Source organism: Callorhinchus milii, unplaced genomic scaffold (assembly GCF_018977255.1).
Source record: "Callorhinchus milii isolate IMCB2004 unplaced genomic scaffold, IMCB_Cmil_1.0 Scaffold3, whole genome shotgun sequence".
In the NCBI taxonomy this organism is placed as follows: Eukaryota; Metazoa; Chordata; class Chondrichthyes; order Chimaeriformes; family Callorhinchidae; genus Callorhinchus; species Callorhinchus milii.
In genome coordinates, this window is record NW_024704744.1 from 23,735,912 (window position 1) to 23,758,185 (window position 22,274).

The following is a 22,274-nucleotide window of genomic DNA, read 5'->3' on the forward strand; positions in this document are numbered from 1 at the left end:
AAGACATGAGCTAAAACTTGGATCAGAGGAAAATCGAACTTCTCAAATTAGTAGATTTGACCTGAAAGTACTTGCTTGCTTTCAGGTAAATAATCATCATTCTGCCAAGTGTAGCTTAATCCAAGTGTCAGATTAGACAAGATACAATGCCCACTTTGGGCAATTTAGGCTTGTTCCTTTGTGGGGTCCTGTAGCATATGGTGAGAGCACTCACCTCGCAAGCGAGAGGACCTGGATTCGAATCCCAGGCAGGGCGCACAAAATGTTAGGCAAGTTTTCCACAAACCTCTGTTTACCTAGTAATAAGTAGGAACCCGGTTGTCAGTCAATTGGCAGATCACTTTTCCGGGAGCAATAACCTCTTCAAAAAAAATGTGTTCACCCAATCCACAACTGTTCATGGGACAATGCTGTGAGCAATTAGCTGCCGAGTGTCACACACAACATATATACAGTCAATTTACTTTACAGTATATTCTGTGAATATTCAGTATATTCAGTATATATCCTCTTCGACCATGTTTTTGATCTCCCTGATTCCCCCCTTGCCCTCCACCCTCCCCCAGCTCGGGTCCGTAACTCTATCCGTAACTCCCGATGTAAAAGGCACTTTACAAATGTAATTTTGTTGCTGTTGAACCGCTTTGAGATGTCTCTAAGACATGATAAGGTGCTATACCACATGCAAGGATTGTTATTATATTATTATTAAAAAGAGACAACTTTCACTTGGATGGAATACCATTATTTTCTCCTCCAGGGACCTCAGGGATAAGCCTTTGTGCACCTCTTTGTTCTTTGAAGCAGCCTACACATCAACCAATTATTCACATGATGGTCATGACCTAGTTCTTTTCAAGGAGAAGGGAGCAAAACCTTCCTTTTTACACAAGACTTATGCAGCACATTATTTTGAAGAGCAAATGTGCTTACTATTGTGGGAAATGGTACTAATTGTTCAAATGGTGTACCAATTATTGTTCCTCCTATGGTAAAATTGACCTTGGAATACTCTGAGGCTTGTCAAACCTGTCTGATAATGTGGCACATTCTGTGTAATAGAAATCTAACCAGAACTGTAGAGATTCTCTTGAAAGTTACATTACAACAATTATACTTTGTGAGGTGAAAGTTCAATACATTTGCGAAGTATTTTCTACAAACTAGACAGCAATTATACAAATATCACAAACGCATGGTAATGTATCTGCATCACTACTCGTTATGGTTGTGTGTGGGAGGGAAAGGTTAAGGGATAGAGAAATGGAAAGGATATATTGATATCACTGATGTGAGATCTGTGATCACCCAGATAGTCCAAAAGTACTGGAAGATCCAGTGGGAGATAAAGACAAGCTAAATAACTGTGTGGAAATGAGTCTTGGGTTTAAACACCTGATGCATGGAAAGTTTGGTTTGGATAGTCCTAAGCATGGTGATGGGTTTTCACATGTGTAAAGACACCCGACTGACCAAAAAAAGACTAATTAAAGGAGCAGAGTAAAGGTGCTCCACCTGCCTTCCAACATTACAAACACAAATGATATAACAGCTTACTTTATTTGCTGTTGATCTGATGATAAAATACATTTCATACAGGAGCTATATTACTAATTTACAATCTCCATTATAAGAACAGACATTTAATTTTTTTAAACAAGAAAAATATAATCTGTAACAAGAAAGACATTTACCAGAAATAAAGAATCTATGTTCTTTACAAGTGGCTTCATGTATCAATTATTCCAAATGCTTATATGGCAACATACACCATTTACTGATACATTTGAGTGTATTCTCAATGTTACTGACCATGCATTTTGCAACATGTCAGTGGATAAATTTATTTGCATCACGATGGGGGGAATTAATTTTAAATATATTACGCCACATAAATTCCTTTTAACAAAAAAACATGATGCACAACCAATGTAAAGTAAAAGAAACATTGTTTTCATTGTTTAAATTCTTCAAAAGTTCTTTATTTTTTAAAAATAGTGATTTCTATATTGATATTTGTGAAAAAAATATTACTGTTCATTTTTAAAACTATATATAGACCTAATATATTTTTACATAATCCTCCTTTATTAACTCAAGAGTCCCTCAAAATTGCAACATAAAGGCAAAATATTAAAAATGTCTTAAAAGACAACAATAAGCGGTGAGAAGATTCATGCTATTTTTACAACCCTTTTTAAACCAAAACACAACAAAAATGCTTGGTAAAACTATTACGTATCATGTATTATCTGGTGATTATGTTGTACTCTTTGAGACGCTCATTCACATGAAAGGCGCTATACATGTGCAAGTTGTTGTTACTCTTTTTCTGAGAGATGAAATAACATACAGCCCATGGTACCCAGTTCAAGATCTGTTCCCATTGTATTAAAGGGAAAGAAGAAAGAAATACTCTACCATGATCAAATATTTATGTTTATTGGCCCCTTAAGCAAATCACTGACTGCAGTGATCTCCAAACTTTTCAACCTTTCTAGCACAGGATCTCAGTCTCAAGATCACACCTCCCACCCCAATCCAAAAGCACTACAAATATTTTATGCAAGTAATTCACAAGATAACTAGGGAGGAGAGGCTGAAGAAGGCACTTTGGCCTTTTGTTAAAATCTCAACCTTTCCTCACCTTTCCCATTACATCACCAGGTGGTTTCTTAAATGAGTCCAGTGTACTAGCAACCGACCTCTTTCTCTTGTAACCTGTTAGATTGTGTGAAGAAACACTTCTTGGTGAATATCTTAAAACTGTCCTCAATAACCCTGAATTAATGCTTTCTTGTCCTACTGTATTTGTCTACCTGAAAACAAAGTATTCCAGGGTGGGCCTGACTGGCGGTATGGGTTAGAGAACACTAGAGTGTGTTCACTAGAGAGAATTTTGAGTGAAGAACTGCTACTTGGAATCAATTTAAGAACCAGATCTTGCAAAAAACAAGTGGTGATAACTAAATGTGGCTATCCGAAAATAGCAGTCTGCAGTTTCACAGGCTAAGGTTTGTTTGCCACACTTTCCTAGGAATAGGATCAGTAGTGTTATGAAGGAGTGACTGTTTTGTTTTGACAAGTGACACTTTTGGATACCTTCATTAACCTTCTTGAAACTAAAATATTGTTACAACTAACAATCAGGATATTTTTCAACACCGTAAGTCCTATTGTTGATCCCAGAAATGGAGGAGGTCAAAATCTTATTGCAGTCTTCTTATTCTTCCTTGCATTGAACTATACAATGACCTTAGTTTAGAATGATCATGAAAAGAAAACATAGTGTGATAATCATGAGCTTTAAAAGGTTGATACTGTGACATTCTTAACTGTAGTTCAGTATTAACCATTGGCAAAGCTGCACTTCTTTGGAGTTTCATTAAACAATTCCGCTGATCTTGAAACTGTCCAATGGAGTTTCTTTGCATTTCCATCCAATATGGTAAAGTTTGCATTGCAAAGTGCTCATGTCATCACCTGCTCCATGGTTGATACCAACAAAGTACAGACCTGTGATCGAACTGCATCTCATTTTAAAGCTGCAGTATCACTAATTCCTTTAACTACTTGCTTTACAGATACCAAATCAAGCCAACTTATTCTACAATAAGTAATAATTGGTCACAATGCTACTAGCTACTGGTGTGTGAAGTTGGAAGTTAATTGGCCAATCCATTAGCACATCCTGTATTAGCAGCTTCAGGGGAAGAAATTGCTGCTTTTCACATCTCAATAAATGTGGCTCTTGTTGGCTGTGTTAAATGGCACTAGGAAATAAATCAAGAGAAAATACTGCACTTGTGTTTTCACTGACTAGAGCAGAGATGGCCAACTTGCGGCCCATGGGCACATTACGCACGTGTAAAATAGTCATCCCTGGACTAGAGTATGGGCTGTTTAATAAACTCAGAACAAGGAATATTGCAGCTTAAATAGGCTTCAGTTAGAAATAATCTTCAAGACTCCTTCCTTTACGTTCCAGAAAGGCTTCTAATATTTTTGTTAACTTCAATTTTGTTTTGTTATTAATGAGAAGGTCACAAATAAAAACAAACTAAAATACCTGGGGGCCCTGTTCATATTAAACAGGTATAGCAGTACAATTCTGTTACCAAACAAGATTTTACAATTTACCCTGTTTGCTTGTGACATTTTGTTTGAAAACAAAACAAACACGAACATGATCTTTTAGTGCAACCTCTGTCTCTTATAAACACATACCAGTCACTGAAGTCTAGAACAAGGTGCCATTATTCATAAAGTCTGTACATTTTCCTGATACGCGTTTTACAAGGGAAACCATCTTCACTTATCGTACCACCAGGCAAGAAACACATAATTTAGATGGTCCAATGCAGTCATCATGACAAAATGCCCCACATCCTTTGCATATGATCATGGCTTTAAGCCTACAATAGCACTTGGAAGGAGTGTCCTCCAGGTTGCCACCTTCAGGAAACATTTGGACAGAATTGCCATGGCTGCCTGTATTTATGGACTGACCAGCAGGAAGTGTCGTAACAGTCACAGAGAAGGATACCATATTTCCAGAGCTGTTTGAGACTTGGCTGTACACAGACATTTCTGTGACAGCAGAGCAATGGTTCATCTGTGGTGCAGAAGGAACACTGATGCTGCTGCCATGAACGGGCTTAAATGCAAATTGGGAACTTGCTCGGTTTCCATAAGGGGGGAACTTTTGTTGGTGCAATGGCTGGGAGGGTTGTTGAAAACCTACAGACAGGTTGGGTAACCTGTGAGAGTCTGGATAATTTTGATTTAATTTGCCACCTGTATGAGCAAAGTTAGACTGCAGTCCCTGGTTGAACTCCTTTGCCACAGTAATACCTGCCACTTGTGCCGCAGACAATAAAGGAGTGTTCTCCTTTTCAGTGTGTCTGTAATCATGCATTGGAGGTTCTACTTTCAAATATCCACTGGACAAATTGTCCATGCGAGTACAGGCAGTATCGTCACCCATCTGGGGAAACTCTTGCGAGACCGGTTCGGTTTTGATTAATATAACTTCAGGACGACAGGACTTTGACCTGTTGTTCGGTTCCGATGTGAGTTGAATGCTGCTATCAGCTGTTTTTGTGTTGCCCTCCTTGATTTCCTTCTCAGTCGTGTGTGCCAAACCATTCATACGAACCCGAGTTTCAATGTCTTGAACATAGGCACGTTTCCAGCTCTCTGAACCTCTTCCATAGGTAGCTATGTTGAGCAGGTAATGACCAGACACAGCTGGCTTCAGGGCAGACTTTGTCCCCATCAAACCAAACCTGGACCTTTGACCAACGGAAACTCCTCCAGAGGAAAATCCTGAGCTATTGACTCCGTGCTGTAAAGACTCAGAAACAGGACCCAAGATTTGACTCTGGGCATTGCTCATTATATCCTGCTGCACACTCTCCTGAGTGGTCCTAGTTGGCATTTCTGGTTCAGCCCGTTCTTGATCTGTATTTGTGCTTCTCTGCTCTTCATTGATACAACTGTGCTTTGAGGTCTGTTCAAGCTGTTCCTGTTTATGTTGAGCAGTAGATACAACAACTTGCCCTGACATTGTCTGAGATTGTCTTCTTCCAATAAGGTCAGTAGTTACCTCATAAGACTTCTGCTTTGCAGCGTTGGCATTTCTGACTGTCACCGATACCAGTGCCTCGTCATCAACTGGTATCTTCGCCACATCATCTGGCAGGGTTTTAGAAATCTGATTAACAGGTTTGAGCTCTACTTTGGTCACAGGCTTAGGCAGGAATTGTTCCAGTGGTACTTCTTTCCCTCGAAGTAATTGTGCAACCAGTGGATTGTTAGCAGGGATGGAGGAACCCAATTTTTGTAAGATTCCACAAACAGATCCTTGTGGTTTAAGGCTGGGTACATCTTGCGAAGTGCAAAGCGACTGTGCAGATACAGCAGAAGTTACTGAAGGAGTTTCTGGATTTGAATTTGCTGAGGGAAGTGGGGAGGCCACTTTTAGAGTTCCAGCTGTGCTTCCAGATGCTACAGAAACAGAACCAGCTGTTGCGGCCACCCGACTGGTTGAAGATGGAACTGGAAAGTTGCTTTGTTTATTAGTGGACATGGAGGCCAGCTGGGGATCAAAGGACAGCTTTCTCCCCACATTTGATATCCTAACATTAGAGTCTGTGGAGGGCTGTTGATTCGTCACTTGACCTTGCTTACCATGCATGCTAACATTTCCTGAGCTTTGAGTTACTGCATTTGCAGACTCGGAGTTTCTGAGGACAGATACAGGTTTCAAAGCCTCTTGCAAGGTAGGATTACAAATCTGCTTCACAGTTTGTGTCTGCAATGTAGCAGGAGAGGCCTTTGTTGCAGTAATGTTTGTTATTATTGGACTTGACTTTGTGGAAACGAGTACAGTCACAGAGGGTGCTATGTGCGCACTTGGTAATGTCAATGCTGATGTTGTGCCTGCTGTAACTGAAGCTGTGCATCTGTTGGGGCCTGCAGTGTGGGCTGCAGACACAGATTGCGCCAAGGGGGCTTGCTGTAATTGTGTTCTTGAATCCAGATTGGCTGCTGGCTTGATCGTGGCCTCTTCCAATGGTTTGGACCGTTGTCCTGGACAATCAGACAAGGACCCTCCAATACCTCTCCTGCCTCCAGTTCTGTCCATTTCCACTGCACTGCCCGATCGTCTGATTTCACCCCCTCCTCCCGGACCGGGGCCTGGCACAGCTCCACCTGCAGCTGCGGCGGCTGCTGCACGCTGAGCTTTGGCAAGCTGGGCTTTTGCTTTGATGTCTGCGAGAGTCCTGGCTCCAGTTCTCCCTGGACTAATGACGAGCGGTGAGAAAGTGGCCCTTGGAGAGACCTGACCACTCGGGATAGGCATGGATCGGATCCTTGAGAATGGAATCTGTAAAGCAATTGAAATAGGGAACAAAATTAAAATAAAAATACAACTGTTGGTATTCTCACCCGCATGTAGTTGTTAAAAAACATGTTTGGATTTTATTGTTAATGTAGTTTTGACATTTACAGCAATCTAAAGGGAAATTGTAAAGAATGTGGTCCTGAATTCATTTTCTGTTACAAACAATGCAAAAATTGCACTCGCAGAAACTCCCCATGAAAACTTGGTGGCCATTTATCTCCGAGAACCAATATAAGCAGAATAGGAATACATTTTTATAGCTTTTTGCTGATTGCCAAATGGTTAAAGGCACCACCCTGAGCCAGCCCTATGTCTTTGGCTGATCTGAGCTGGCACTGTACTCGCGGTGCTGCACTTGGCCTCAGTGCTCCTGCACAAGGGTAGGGGAAAAGCAGGCAGAGTTCCCACTCCAATACCTTTCTGAGGACCCTTGCGAAAGGTGCATTTGTGTGGCTGCCAGGTAAGGACAGGATTGAGCCTGCTATGAAACCCTCCTTGGTTGAATGCCCTCTCAAGACTCACAAGTGATCACTCAGACAAGGTTCCGGGGGTCACCTGACAACCAGCATCTCCATTTGAAGGAAAACTTTCAAGAAGAGGGGAATTTTTTTTTAAATCATTCCACCACTTTGTAGCTATTCAATATCATAATTGCTAGTGTTGCAACACAGTCAGGTCAACCCACGTTAAGAAATCTCTATTAAAAGTGATAGTGCAGATTAGTTATATTCTGTAGGAGATTAATTATTTTGTATATTGTGGACTGTGTCAGAGTTTCGCTTTCATATACCTTGAGAGGTGGGACTTTGGGTTCTGGTGTTGGAATTTTGTTTTCGGGAAAGTGCTTTGGTGGGGTCCGAAATGACTGCTGGTCCATGACCCGGGGTTTTTTCTCAGCAGTGAGCAGACCCTCTCCTTCATTGTTGCACTTCCTCTTGAGACCCTCTGCAGTAACTTCCATTTTTTCTGTAGAACTTGCCTTTGTCGGTGGTTCTTGTTTGCAAGGTTCAGATGTATTGTTCTCCACCAATGCTGCAGCCTCGGGTCTTTTACTCTCTAATATTTCAGCGCTCTCTTCCTTCAGCTGTGGTTTGGACTCATTTAGATCTAATTCTGGCTTAGAAACCATTGGTTTGGCCTCACACTCTGGGGAGGCAATGTGGCCTACTTTTGCAGTCTCCTTATCTGGCGTCAGCACTGAAGTATGAGGGTCAAAGTCTTCGACCTGTTTCTCTGACAGGTTAACCGTCTCCGAGGATCTCTCTGCTTTAGGGGGTTTCAGATCTGCAGGTGATTTGCTGACAAGCTCCACTGCCTTCTCTGATCTCTCATCCTTTTCTACCACTTTTATTATTTCTGCTGCTTGTGCCACAGCTTTGTTTGTACTTTCTTCTTTTGGCTCAAAGAGCGTTTCTGCCTTGATGGCAGTTTCTTGTGCAGCTGGTTGGATAAGGCTCTGCTTGGGTGGATGACATTTACTGTCCTGGACACTGACACGAGATGTAGTCAGCTTTTGGGAGTCTTCCAGGCTTATGCCAGAACTGCAAAAAAAATTGCAAAAAAATTAACTTGTGAAATATTGTGATTTTTTAAAAACACAAATAGATATAGAAAGAAAAAAAAAATGCATTCTTATACCGCTCATCATTTCAAAGAATCTCAAACCCCTTCATAGTTAAAGAACTATCAAGCTTAATGACTATTGATAGGCAAGCCCAGCAGCTACTTGTATCAACTATAGTCCACAACAATTATGGGGTAAATTAACAATGAAGATGCAGGATTGTTGGCCAGGATACTGGGAGAATTTGACTTCTCTTCGATTAACATTATGAGATCTTTAACTATCTGGAAACAGGTAAAATGTCTTGATCTGAAGTATTATCTGAAGGATGGCACCTCCAACAAGACAGCGCTGCCCTCTTCCAGTAAAGCATTGACAATCTAGATGCTGGTCTTAATTCCTAATATGGACATAGCTATCTGACACAAAGACGAGAGTGCTATCAACTGATCTAAGGTGATCTTAAGAGTGGAGCACCGGAAGAATGGAGTTAAGGCAAAGGAATCAACAGTGAGCCTGCAGGCAGAGCATTCATATGGCTCTAATTGAAATACTATGAGAATTCTGGTCCTTGTTTTACAGTAGTAACATCCTGGCTTTAGATGTTGGTACAGTGAGAGGCAATTAAACAAATGCCTAGGATTAGACACCTGAGTTATGAGGAGTTAATTGGAGTTGAGGTACAGATCAGCCATGATCTAATAGAATGGCGGAACAGGCTCAAGGGGCTGAATGGCCTAATCCTGTTCCTTTGTTCCTTCTGAGAGGGTACGGAAATTGGACACGTTTACACTGAAGAAAGGGCTCAGCAAAGATCTCAGTAAAGTTTTAAGACACCCATGAACACCCATCACCATGCCTAAGAGAATCTAAACCAGACAGAGTTCCACATATGTGTGCCACTTAGACATGGAAATTCCTGTGTTTGGAACAGAATGTTCTATTTCTTGGCAGATGCACTCTACCAACCTAATTTCAAAGACTATTAGGCACAGGTTGTCAAGAGCCAAAGCTAGGGGACCCCAGAGTTTGCATCGGGGTATCTCTGCCATTTAACCCACTAAAACTGTATAGCTTGTTAGTGAAAGCACACCTTGTCTAGCTGGGACCATCCCTAAAGTTAAAGCTTTGGCTTGTAGGATCAACAGGAGCCGAGTGGGAAGAATCCTTGCCCCCAAAGTTTTCATAATTTCTAAGAGTAATGTATGAACTGAACCAAATAATATATTTGAAGTACAGCATCAAATTGTGTTTATATAGAACCTTTCAACAGAAGAATCTGATCCTGACTGCTAAGAAAGTTTCCAGGGTCACTGCATAATAATCATTCCGAGCAGAAACACTGTAATTGGCGGGTGAATGGGGAGCTATGACATGACACCTATAATAAAACTGAAATCTCAGAACAAAATAAATTGATTTTGTGCTAATTTAGAAAGAAAGAAAAAAATCCATTCAATTTATTCTCAAAAAGCTTGGATGGATGAGACTGGTAAGAGGAAGGCTGAGCAGTTATATCAGTGGAAAGTTAACTTGAGATTTTTTTTAAAAAATGAAAGCGTACTGGAACCTATTATATTTCAACTCTGCATTAATTTTGTTTCAAATTCACAGAAGGTTACTGAGTAATCGTATAAGACAGCGTGACACAGGTCACTGAAGCGCTTGTGGACAGAAATTGAAGGTCAATATAATTTTTGAGCCGCATCAGTGGCATTCATTTGAATACATTCACAGGTACTTTTATATGATTTTGATTAACTAAAAAATACTCGATAAATGTGTACAATTCAGAGGCATTTTGACCAAATGGGAATGGGACTCCCTTGGCTAAATAAGATATTTAAATGAAAATAAAAATAAATCAAAATGAACCACTAAGAAAATAACTGGATAAAATTTCCTTACATTTGACCATAGTAATTCTCAAAAAAATGCTCCTTCCACTGTTCCACTTTCTTTTCCTTTTCAATCTCCTGTCGTATCCTCAGCTGCATCTCTGGAGTAAATTCCCCTATTGAGAAACAAATAGAAAGCAGCGATTGACAGGATGAACAAAGTTCAGTGTGGTCAAGAATGGTGTGGTTGGCATTCTTTCATCCCTGGACAGATAGATGTACAGAAAGGCAGTAAATCTAAAATATTCTGTTTTATTGGTGCATTTTGCAATCCAATATCCCAGTCCACATTGTGCAGACAACAATGATGTTTTCACAATGTTGAAAATGTTCAATACTATACTTTGATCTTATGTTATGATCTTATTTTTGACTTTATGTGATCATAGTATTGGTGAACCCAAGACCATTCTGGCTTGGTCAAGGTTAAACCCTGAAGCAGTTTCTGCAATCGAATTGCAATTGGCTGATCTGCTAAAATCAACTTCACTTTGCAAAGGGACCTGACATTTATTCTATCATTTGGTGAACGGGATTGTGCAGGTAATCCAAAGCCGTGCAGTCACACTGTACATGAGACAAATGGGTAAAGCACCGCCTTGGGAGAAACACTGCAGAGTGAAGCCAAGCATTGTGCCTTTGAGGTGTACTTGAAAGCAGATTCCAAAAATAACTTCTGCTTGCTGTTTCCATGGCCACAGCCTGCATTTAATCTCCATTCACACTACCTTCAAACATGAAAGACCTGCCACCAATGTACATGCAGTACTTTAGCCTCCATGTACCTACCTGGAGCTTATCATTTTAAGATACGAAAAGAGGGACCTCACCTCTCAAATAGCTTTATCAAGTTATTGTACTCTTAGGATAGTAGAAAGTTGTTTCAAACAGAAAAAATGCTTAGAACTAAAACTTCATTCAGTGAATTGAGTTTGAATCAGCTAAGGATCAAATGTGCTCATAAAGAATGTATGACAACATGCTGGGAAAAACTCAATCCAATGTTCTGAGAGTACGACTGATGTGAACTTCTGAGATAATACAGACCAACTCAGCATTAGCTGTGTCTCCTGAGGCTTAAGTGTTAGTACCAATCAAAAGGAAGACATTTATCTCAATCTCCATCACATCAATCCCTTATCCTAACGTGTACAAACTCACACTCAAAGCTACAGAAAGAAATCATCTCAATTGGACAATTTTACAAAATGTTTCCGCACACACAGGCATTGTGGCATATTGCCATACACTACTAGTAAAATCCATTTTGGTCTTTTGCCTGGTTGCGTTATCCAAAGAACATTTTTCACCAACTTTTAAATACCCACAACCTCCATATGACAGAACATCTCTTTCAAATGCCCATATCTGCTGATCCTGGGAACAAGCACCTTGATCAGGGATTGGTGTATGGAATATAGATACTTATTTTAAAAAAGCAAAATGAAAACAATTAACACCACACAAAATGTTTAAAATTGTTTCCTATTCCAAACATTAAAATAATGGATACAGCAAAGCTCCATTCACAGGGCAAGCACTGCAACCAATGCACACCAACACTACAATAATGAGGTGGCACAGTCCTTTTAAAAGGCAGCATTCCCAGTTTTTTGTGCCGCACAAATGTATATTCAACGTACAATTTAAAGAAGATGTAAATATCAGCCTTCTGATTCCGTATCATATGGATGAATAAGGTGGTTCTGGAGATTCTAGACTGGACTCACACATACGAGAACCTGAGATTGCTGTGATGCAGATTTTGATACATTTCTTCTACGTGAACAGTGATACCATGAGGCTATGCTGATGTGGAGTTACCCTCTGGCACTTGGGTGAATTGGGTGAAGAAGGCCATTCTGGGGTTTGCAATCAACTGATATGGCAATATAAACCAGCATCCTATTTGCCTAGTTTATTGTTGCCTTACACTGTTAATATGGGTAAGCGATGAGTCAACCATAGCCCTAGAAAAACAATGGGATAATAAAATCAGTGGGGATCAGGAATAAAAAAAAAGTCTCATTGGTTCAGCTTCAAGGTTTAAAATGGTGCAGAACTTTGAAAGTTTCTTTAATTCTTTGTTTTTCAGGAACGGCGGAAAATTGGCTTCTAAAGTAAAGATTTTTTGCAAAATTCTGCATGATCTTCAATTTTAAGAAGCCACACAAATGTCTTGAGATGGCTGTTCTTAGATGCTATGAATTACAGAGCAACACAATTACACATCACATTTATTTGGACATTTCAGCAATGCTTCTCTAGTAGAAATAACTTAATCAATAGAAGTGGGTTTTGGAAAGGATCTTATAAACTGTATCAAAATGATAAGGAAGAAATTAAGCTGAACATCCATCAGCGGAAATTTTTAACTAACCGTCACTAAAATGGTCAAATAATGCAGTTAATTTAGTTGGAAAGCAATTCAACGTCTGATGAGAGTAAATCACTTTGCTATTTTTCTAAGTAAATGCCAACTTATTGAGTTGAATCAGCAGTCTTTACAGATGCATGGTACAGATGGTTACCGGGCTGCTCATTTTGAAAAGCAATCTAATGTAAGATGGGATGATGTCACTTATAGAGTGATCTAAGCCTCTGATCAGCATTTATGGGCCAATAGAGAAGCAATTTAGTGTTTCCAGTTTATCAGACAACCAGCAAGAAAGAAAGTCTTCATCATGTGTGGTGAAAACATAACAGAATGTTAGGATACAGGTGGCACTCTGTGTTATAGTCATACATACAAGCACATATAGATATTGAATAGCTATAAATACCTTATGGTGCAGCGGGGAGAAGGAAAGAGGTCAGGAGATTTTGCCTGGGGTTTGGCTGGCACAAAAGAAACATGCCAATACTGTATTTTACTTAGTATCTACATCTTTCACTTGTTAATGAAGTTAGTCGAATGCCATTTATACCAAGTATTCCAAATTACAGGCTATACTAATCTTAACAAAATCGAGTCAGGGTTCTTATATCCCAAACTGTTTTCCAAGTGGACAGAACAGATTTGGGGATACAGATGCAAAGATTAAAAGGACTGTTGCAGGTGGGGAAAAAAGTCACATGGGCAAATAAGAAACAAGACTGTACATGTGTTTATATGCATATGTATGTCTGTATTTTATATTTACAAAATGAATGAGGTAATGCTGAATATGTGCAAGACATTGGTTAGCTCGACGACTGTGTGCTGTTTGGGCACTACCTTTATAGAAGGGATATCATAGTTGAGAATAAATAGTTGCTAACAAAACTGTGGAGTCCTGTAGCTCAGTGGTTAGAGCACTCGCTTCGCAAGTGAGAGACCTGGATTCGATTCCCGGCAGAGCGAAACCTTGGGCAAGTTTCCTTACTCCACACGCCTGATAATAATCCCTCAAAAAAACACAATAATAAATTGGTCATTTCAATCCATGACTGTTTGTGGGACACTGCTGTGCGCAATTGGCTGCCGCGTTTCGCCCACAAAAATACAGTCAATTCACTTTACAGTCTATTCTGTGAAGCGCTTTGAGACGTCTAGAAGACGTGAAAAGACGCTATATCAAATGCAAGGATTATTATTATTATTATTATTATTTGTACTCACTGGATCAGAGAAGGCTTAGAGAGAATCTAATGAAATTACTACATCAAATTCCGAGAGTCAATGGGGGGAGAAAAGGCATAATAATCAGCCACAACAAGTCTAAATTACTACATGAAGCATAAGCACCTTTTAGAATAGATGTTTTTACTGAAAGAGTTCATCAGACATGGAAACGTGTTACCAGAAGCTGAGTCAATTATAAACACATGAAAGCGAATTGCTGTATATAAAAAGTACATAGAGAAGGGGAAATAGGATAATACTAATAATAATAATGACGATGAGAATAAAAACTCCAAAAATGAGTAAGCATGGCAAAGACAGGATTGGTCAAATAGTTTCCCTCTGTGCTGAAATATATAGTTTACGTGAATATGTGTTTTCATAAGTGTCTGAATAATGTACATAAATAGAAAGAAACATACACAGAGCTCCGTATACCTGTTTCACTTTTTACGAGGCTTACAATTTCATGCGGTTTTGGAGATGAATGCAGCTGCAATGCTAGATAGATCCCGCATTATGTTTTACTGACATGTTAGTGATAACACTGTAATTGCTGAACACTTTTCTGTAATGCAGACTTACTGCATTTGAAAAACATGCATTAAATAACGGTGATGAATTTTGGTGAGTGGCCAAAGACTTCTATTAGATTAATCTTAATCTGTCTAATCCATCTGTATTTTTATAGGCATTTCATCAGAACTATATTCTCATGTTGATGGCATCTCAAGAAAAGTTTATCTTTCCTCAAGGTCCTGACCATTTATCATCCAGATAAAAAATCTGTGAGACATTGTTGTGGACAGGTTGACTGCCATGTTTGCATACAAAATGTGCAGTCACTGCATTTTACAGTAAATCCTGTGATGCTCTTTTGAGACAATCTCATGATGTGAAAGTTGCTACAGTATATCAAATGAAAGGATCATTCATGTTACTTTCATTATCATCTTCGCAGTGAATCTATACTAGACTGTTTCCATGGTGAGCAAATCTATTTCATTTAAAACCTTTCAGTTTTGGAAAACATTGAAACAGTTGGAAGAGTCAATGCATCGACTCATGGGCCACACCTTGAAATCTCTCTTGCAGTCAGTTAAACCATCCCAAACTATTTTCTGGTGGTAGAACGTGTAACTCTGATACAGTGGAACTGTTTCTCAGTTGTAGTCTCTTAGCAAATTGCACATGCTTCTAACTTGAGGAGGATATGTACAACAGAGCATGACAATCCTTTTATCTGGTAGCCACCTACCTGCTATCAATTAGCATTAATTTGGCCCCCTCATCTTATTGAATGTCTTGGATATTTAAACCTGCTGCATTGATATCATCTCGTACTGTGCCTGCGATCTTAGTCAAACCTGCTTTTAGCCACTTAAATTTTGTTGTCTCTACTTTGCACTTTGTGGAGTCCTGTAGCTCAGTGGTTAGAGCACTTGCTTTGCAAGTGAGAGACCTGAGTTCAATTCCAGGCAGGGCGAAACCTTGGGCAAGTTTCCTTACTCCACACAGAGCCTAATAATAATCCCTCCAAAACCAAAAACAATAATAAATTGGTCATTTTTAATCTACGACTGTTTGTGAGACATTGTTGTGCGCAATTGGCTGCCGCATTCGCCCACAAATATACAGTCAATTCACTTTACAGTGTGTTCTGTGAAGCGCTTTGGGATGTCCTCCTGACATGAAAAGCGCTATATCAAATGCAAGGATTATTATTATTATTATTTCTAAATTCAGAGTAAGACATTTTTTTCCAAGTAATATATCTATGTTTAAGAAAGTATGCAGGGAGGAATATTTTGTTATGATCAAGTGAGGGTAACTGTTTTGCAATAAGTTTCTGAAGTTAAATCTTGGCATCGAGCCGGAGTCGACTAATGTTTGCTCTACAATGTTGAAAAAATCTGACTCCTCAAATGTCTCATTATCTTACAATTTCAGTGCGTGCAGAAGTTTGGAAAATTCTTAAATTGAGCCTTTGGACATTTTTCTGCAGTTTTTTCGGATCAGTTTCCAAATTAAGACTTAATTTAAGAATTATCCAAAATTTTGGACAATTTGAAATGTTAACATAATGATCCTACGGCTGAGAATCTGTGAAATTTCAGATGAATGTTCTGTTGCCAACATCAACAGTGCAAGATGTACCTGATTCATTGAGCAACTAGGTCCAATGGGTGTTCAATTAGGAGATTTTCAGTTAGAATATTGACAGCTACCTGAAGTTATGCTAGTTCATTGATTTGTTTTACTCTAGTTTTTGACATGTTAGTGCAGGATGCTCAAAAAGCATCAATGTATAATTTTTGTGCACTCCGCCATCAATTGTCTTATTTTTAAGTGTTGTTTCCCCTCAATTCTGAAGGCCATCCTGATCACATTTTGGTAACTTGTTCAGGCTATTTGTCTTAAATGGGTATCACAGCCAAAACAGCTTCTGTCTTCATAACACTTTCCAACAGAGATCACTACGTAGTGATCAGAAATGAGAATGCTTATTTCGGCCCTAGTCCAGGAGCATCGTGGCTGAGTTTCACACACGGTATTGACATTACTGATTGAGCATCGGATGTTACCCATTTTCAGGCACATCTTCAAAAAGATAATAATATAATAATCTTTGCATTTGATATAGCGCATTTCACGTCCTCTAGGCGTCTCAAAGCGCTTCACAGAATATGCTGTAAAGTGAATTGACTGTATATTTGTGGGCAAAATGCGGCAGCCAATTGCGCACAGCAGTGTCCCACAAACAGTCGTGGATTGAAAATTACCAATTTATTATTGTTTTGTTTTGGAGGGATTATTATGAGGCGTGTGGAGTAAGGAAACTTGCCCAAGGTTTCGCCCTGCCTGGAAATGAACTCAGATGTCTCGCTTGCAAGGCGAGTGCTCTAACCACTGAGCTACAGGACTCCAAGAAACTGCCTCTTTAATGGATCCTTCACCAACAGTGAGTGCTTCCATATAGTGTATTTCACTGGCAACGGATCCAAGTTTCTAATTAATATGTGCCCATCCTGATATCAATACCTTTTGCCAGAGTATATACAAAGAAAGAGGAAGAGTTGTGTTGTGTCACGTTTATTCAATAATGTCTAATTAACAATAATTTGAGTTACAAAGTGCAATTTCAGAACAGAGATTAGGAAGATTTTCTTTAGCCTAATTATATACTGGAAAAGGTTGCCAGTAAGGGTGGCTGCAATCAGGACACTAGACTCATTTAAAAAACAGCTTGATATGATGATGAGAAGACAGCAATGTGGGTAGTCCGGAGGGATGAGATCAGATAGGTCAAAGGGCTTTCCTCTGATCTATTCTTGTGTTTTGACTTATGTCTCTGAATTGTGTTTGGAAATTTAACTAGTTTTGGAAGACACTTGTGAAGTTTTTAAAAATGAAACTTAACATTGCTGGAATCAGAAATTAGAATGACTAGTGACTGTGTCGAGGGGAATCTTTATTTCCTTATCTAGTCTTGGCCCATCTATTTGCAGCGATGCAAACCTTCCTGTCTATGAGTCAGACATCGCTGCAGAAGAGTATCCTTAGGAAAAGAAAAGGTTATAAAAGAGCATTTCTCAAAATTAAATTATGTATGAATACTGACAGATTGGCTTGAGGTGACAAATCTTTTTCTCCAGTGATATTGTAGTGTGAAAAGATTGGCCTGTGTTAAATATTCAGGTTAGTTTGGACTAACGTACTTTCAATTTACAGGGATGTGAACAGAGGAGAAACTTGCTTCTCCCTATCCTCTTCCCCAACCCCCTCACACCACTTCACATTATGCTGATTGGAGCTATGTTGCCATTGGGGAGGACAGCAATCTTCTCCACTATAAGGGAGGGGAATCCAACCGAGAACCCCCCCCCCACCCGCCGATTACTCCTCGTCAACTCCTAAAGCAATATTGTCAGAGATCAGGAACAATGCCTTACGAATATAAGTAGAGAAGAAGACCGTTCAGCCCCTCGAGTACAATACAATACCGAAAGTTGTGTTGCTAAGGTTACTTTAGCAACACAACTGGGTGTCTGATCAATGTCAATGTTGCGGTTTTCTTGCAGAATTGACAATCAGACAGAAACTAAGATCATGATTCTTATCAATTGTCCACAGCAAATGAGGTCCTGCCTGCTGCTGCTGCTACAGATGGCAGCAATGATCGTCAACAGTTTGACTCCAGGCCTTTTGTGGAAGAAATGAGGAAGCTGCAGCAGTCCTGGAGGAATAGCAGTCATCCGTGAAACCAAATTATTAACCTCATTGTAGAAAATGCAGAATAAGTATTTCAAAGAGACAGTGGTACACAGAGATTACAATCATGCAGTGAGCTGTCCTGCAGTAATAAGAATATCCACAGTCTGGAATTATGCAGTAAACTAAAAATAGTTTATCAGCACTAAGCTACAACATCTCTGGGATTTCAGTCAGTTAAACACCATACTTAGACCAGGATGTTAGAGGTTCATTCAGATTTTCAACCTTTTAAGTCATCTAAGAAGATTTTAGGAGAAGGCAGATGAGAGAGAGAGAGAGAAGTAAATAGTCTTGTTGGGGTTACATTTAATTGAACTGGGCTTCAACTGAACTGAAGATACAGTCCTGGAATAGTCAGACTGGTCTGCAGTAATTTAGTGCATGTTCATCAGAATGGCAGTCCAATCAAAGAGACTTGTAGACTTTTGACAGGTCCTTAACTTCGTCAAGCAAAGGTCTAATGGCTAAGGCAAGCCAAGACGGACAAGAAGAACTGCAAAACTCATCAGTGCTTCATTTGGATAGTTGGGTGCTTAGCATGATATCAAGGAAATTGAAAAGAATTTTCACCCACAAAATACAGTCAATTCACTTTACAGTACACCCTGAGAAGCGCTTTGAGACGTCTAAGGGACTTGGTAAAGCGCTTTATCAAAAGCAAGGATTATTATTATAGAAAGACCAAACTATTCTTGTGAAATAATTAGCCAGGCAAATTGTGGAAACAATATGCAAAACATCACACTTCTTCCCCCACCAATGCACCACCACACGTGAAGAAGCTGCCAACCTTCATATCCCAATTTTCTTTATATATAAAAAGCAGATGGCATGTGGGTGTATCTTTTCATCTCGCTTCCAACTACAATGAAAGCTTTACATACCAGTTAAGGTTCCTTCTTAAAATAGAGTTGATGACAGTTATGAATTCAACAGTTTAGTACAACACTGAAATTGACATTGCATAGGTTAATGTGAAGAAACTATGGTGAAACTGGATAGTGCACTGGTTGGACTCTGATTGCAGCTGGAATAATGCATAACTTTTGGTGTACAACACAAACTGCCCAAGCCATAGGCAGTGCAGAGAGCAACAAAAGGATGACTTAAAAAGAACGAATAGACAAACCTAGGACTCGAAAATAGATACCTCTATTCGAATTGTAAATTCTGGAATGGTGAGATCAAATGGGAATGAAAGCAAATTTTTTCATTCCAGCGACAAGAATTATGTAAACCCAGCTGTGCCATTCATAAGTAGTCATGATGGCAGTGGAGGGCAATAGCTCATAATGTTCCACCCTCCTAGCTGAACAAGAACTCACTGTGACTAAAGATTACAGGAGATCACCTTCAGAAAAGGTAGAGATTTTATATCTATAATATTTGCATGCGTCCCACACAGTTCAATCTGTTAACTTGGCAGAAGAAGGAAAAGCAAATGTGTTAGGTTTCATTGTTATGTGCTAAGTGTAATGAGTGTCTGAGGATGAGATGCTTATGCAGGACACGATGCTCTGCAATACATCCCACGTGTAACCAGCACAGTGACCTAATAATGTCACAAGTGTAGGCTGGAAAGTTTAGTAATGTTTTGGTTATCGTCATCATAAAAAAAATCAAATTTTAAAATGTGTGGTGACCACAATGAAATTTTTTTTAACAAGTGATAATTCCTTCTCTCTTAACTGGGGTCTCCTTGGAGACAAATTGGCTCCAAGGTGACATGCCTGGCAATGGAATGTCGGAATCAAGCTCTCTGTCGTGGTCTTGGTAGTCCGGTTCCTGAGCCCAGGCAGGTCCGCAGTATTCCAAGGCACTGCTGACGACAGCACAAACAGCCTGGCTCATCAGAAGGGTCAACAGAAAATTGCGGAAATATTTGCCAAAAATTGTGGGGAAATTTGACCAGTTTTGCGGACATTTGTGGAGAAATTTTGCTAATTTTGCAGAAAATAGCGGGAAGTTGATTGGTGCTATTGACAGGTACATTTTACTGCCAACCTACATTTTTCACTTTATTGATGAAAACCAAACATGAAGAGATAACACATATTAGATTGTTGCAAAATAAAATAATGCTTTTTTTAACAAAACTGGGTGGCCCACTCAGGGGGAGGGGGCGGTAAAGGAGAAGGGTGGGGCGGGGAAGGAAACACCAGTGTGACTGCGAGGTTCACCATCTCCTGCCTCTCGGGGCCCTCCACCGCACTCAGACACAGAGAGAGAGACACACACGCACACTCAGACACAAGACACTCAGACAGGCAGAGAGAGAGACACACACACACACTCACAGACACAGAGAGAGACGCTCACAGACACAGAGAGAGACGCTCACAGACACAGAGAGAGACGTGCGCACACACAGAGAGACGCGCACACACACAGAGAGACGCGCGCACAGAGACCCGTGCACACAGACACACGGTGATGGCATTCCACTTGTGTCAGACTCCCAGCTGACCCCAAAAAAACAAAAAAAATTCCTTCTCCCCTAACCTTCTGGAACTCCCTCCCTCCACCACTCCGTCACAACCCCTCCTTTTCTCCCTTTCTATCTCTAAGTCCCACCTCAAAGCCTACCTCGTTGAACGCACCAACGGGCAACTCCCCGTCCTCCCCTCTCCCTTTCTCAGAGTCTATCCACATCCCTGTTAAGCACTCCAAGATATTTTTCTATGTGAAGGACTCTATGTGAATCCAACTTGTTTTAAGCTGTGGCTTAAAAGTACCTCAATTCATGACGTCAGCCATGGAAATATTTATCACAACACATTGCCAAATGTGCATATCCTCTACATCTACATACAAATTACCCTTCTGTCAGTTTAGATTAGACTTTAATATAGTTCATTGTGATTCTCATTTTTCAGCAGAGTTAAGGCAGACAAGCACTATTCTTTTTTTTAATATATACATTGGATAAAAATTACTCACCCTCTGATAAGCGTTCCTTCCAGCCCTGGGCCGCAGAAGTAAAGAATTCATTATTCAGTGCAGAAGTACTCAAACGCATCAAACCATCTGTACCCACCTAACAGAAAAATTCAAACAAACATTAGGATAAGCGTCACAAAAGCAGCGTCTGGCTTCTGCTACAATCCCTACAAAAAGATAACAACATGTACATGTTGCATTTAAATAGGATACAAACAAGATTATGAGCATACAATTTCCTTTTAATTTACATGTGTTAATCACATTTTCAATCCAGTTCTTTCACCCTGTGTTGTTGCTTTCACACATTCTCTTCCTGCCACCATGGCACAGCAAGATAACATTGTGTGTGCCAGCAGGGCTCATATGGGGTCTGGTACCCCACAGTGGAACTCTTCATTGGGTGATTAAAAAGTATTTTAGAATCAACAGTGAGGCCAATTCCACATGTTCTGTGGAAAAGCTTTTTAACATTCCATACTTACCTACATAATACAGTTACTACACTTTACAATGGCTTTACAGCATAAATTACTTGGATGCACAACCTGTCAGAACCTCCACTGCTTTGTCCCACCGTATCTTTGTAACCTCCTTAAACCTGGTTTCTCCGTCCGCTCAGTGAGCACTGGTTACTTCAGAATTCCCTGCCCCACTCTTGGCGGTCAGGCGTTCAGTGTATCTGACCCCACTTGCTGGAACTCCATCCTGAATTCCCTTCAGCTCAATCCTTGCCTTGTTCAAAGTCTGCCTCAAGACCAAGGTCTGCCTCAAGACCAAGGTCTGTCTCCTTGACTGCACTTTCGGTCCCCCTCCCTCAACACTTGAGCCACCCTCCCATCTCAAGTGCAAACCTTAGATTGTGGAGCACCTTGAGACCTCCTCCCAATGTGAAAGGCGCTATATAAATGTAAATCTGTATTGTATTACTGTTGCAATTCCTGTGAAGTGCTTTGAGATTTGGTAGCAACGTGAACCCCTATAACAAATACAACAACAACAACAAAATTATATTTGTATAGCGCCTTTCACGTCAGGAGGACGAGCCATGGATGTCCTCCCGACGTGAAAGGCAACCCGAAA

At 40.0% G+C, this 22,274-nt stretch overlaps 1 protein-coding gene across 6 annotated transcripts in view; it reads right to left on the reverse strand.

The window, feature by feature from the left end:
• Positions 1-1,541: 1,541 nt before the first annotated feature.
• Positions 1,542-22,274, reverse strand: part of asxl2 (ASXL transcriptional regulator 2) — a 164,723-nt gene continuing 143,990 nt past the window's right edge. For all 6 annotated transcript variants that reach the window (XM_007900450.2, XM_042333272.1, XM_007900453.2 and 3 more), the window contains 4 exons: positions 21,192-21,288; positions 10,383-10,488; positions 7,701-8,451; positions 1,542-6,892 (listed from right to left, as the gene is read on the reverse strand). In XM_007900450.2, coding sequence (XP_007898641.2) covers positions 4,316-6,892; positions 7,701-8,451; positions 10,383-10,488; positions 21,192-21,288 — 3,531 coding nt within the window. In that variant the 3' untranslated portion in view covers positions 1,542-4,315. The remainder of the gene's footprint in view (positions 6,893-7,700; positions 8,452-10,382; positions 10,489-21,191; positions 21,289-22,274) is intronic.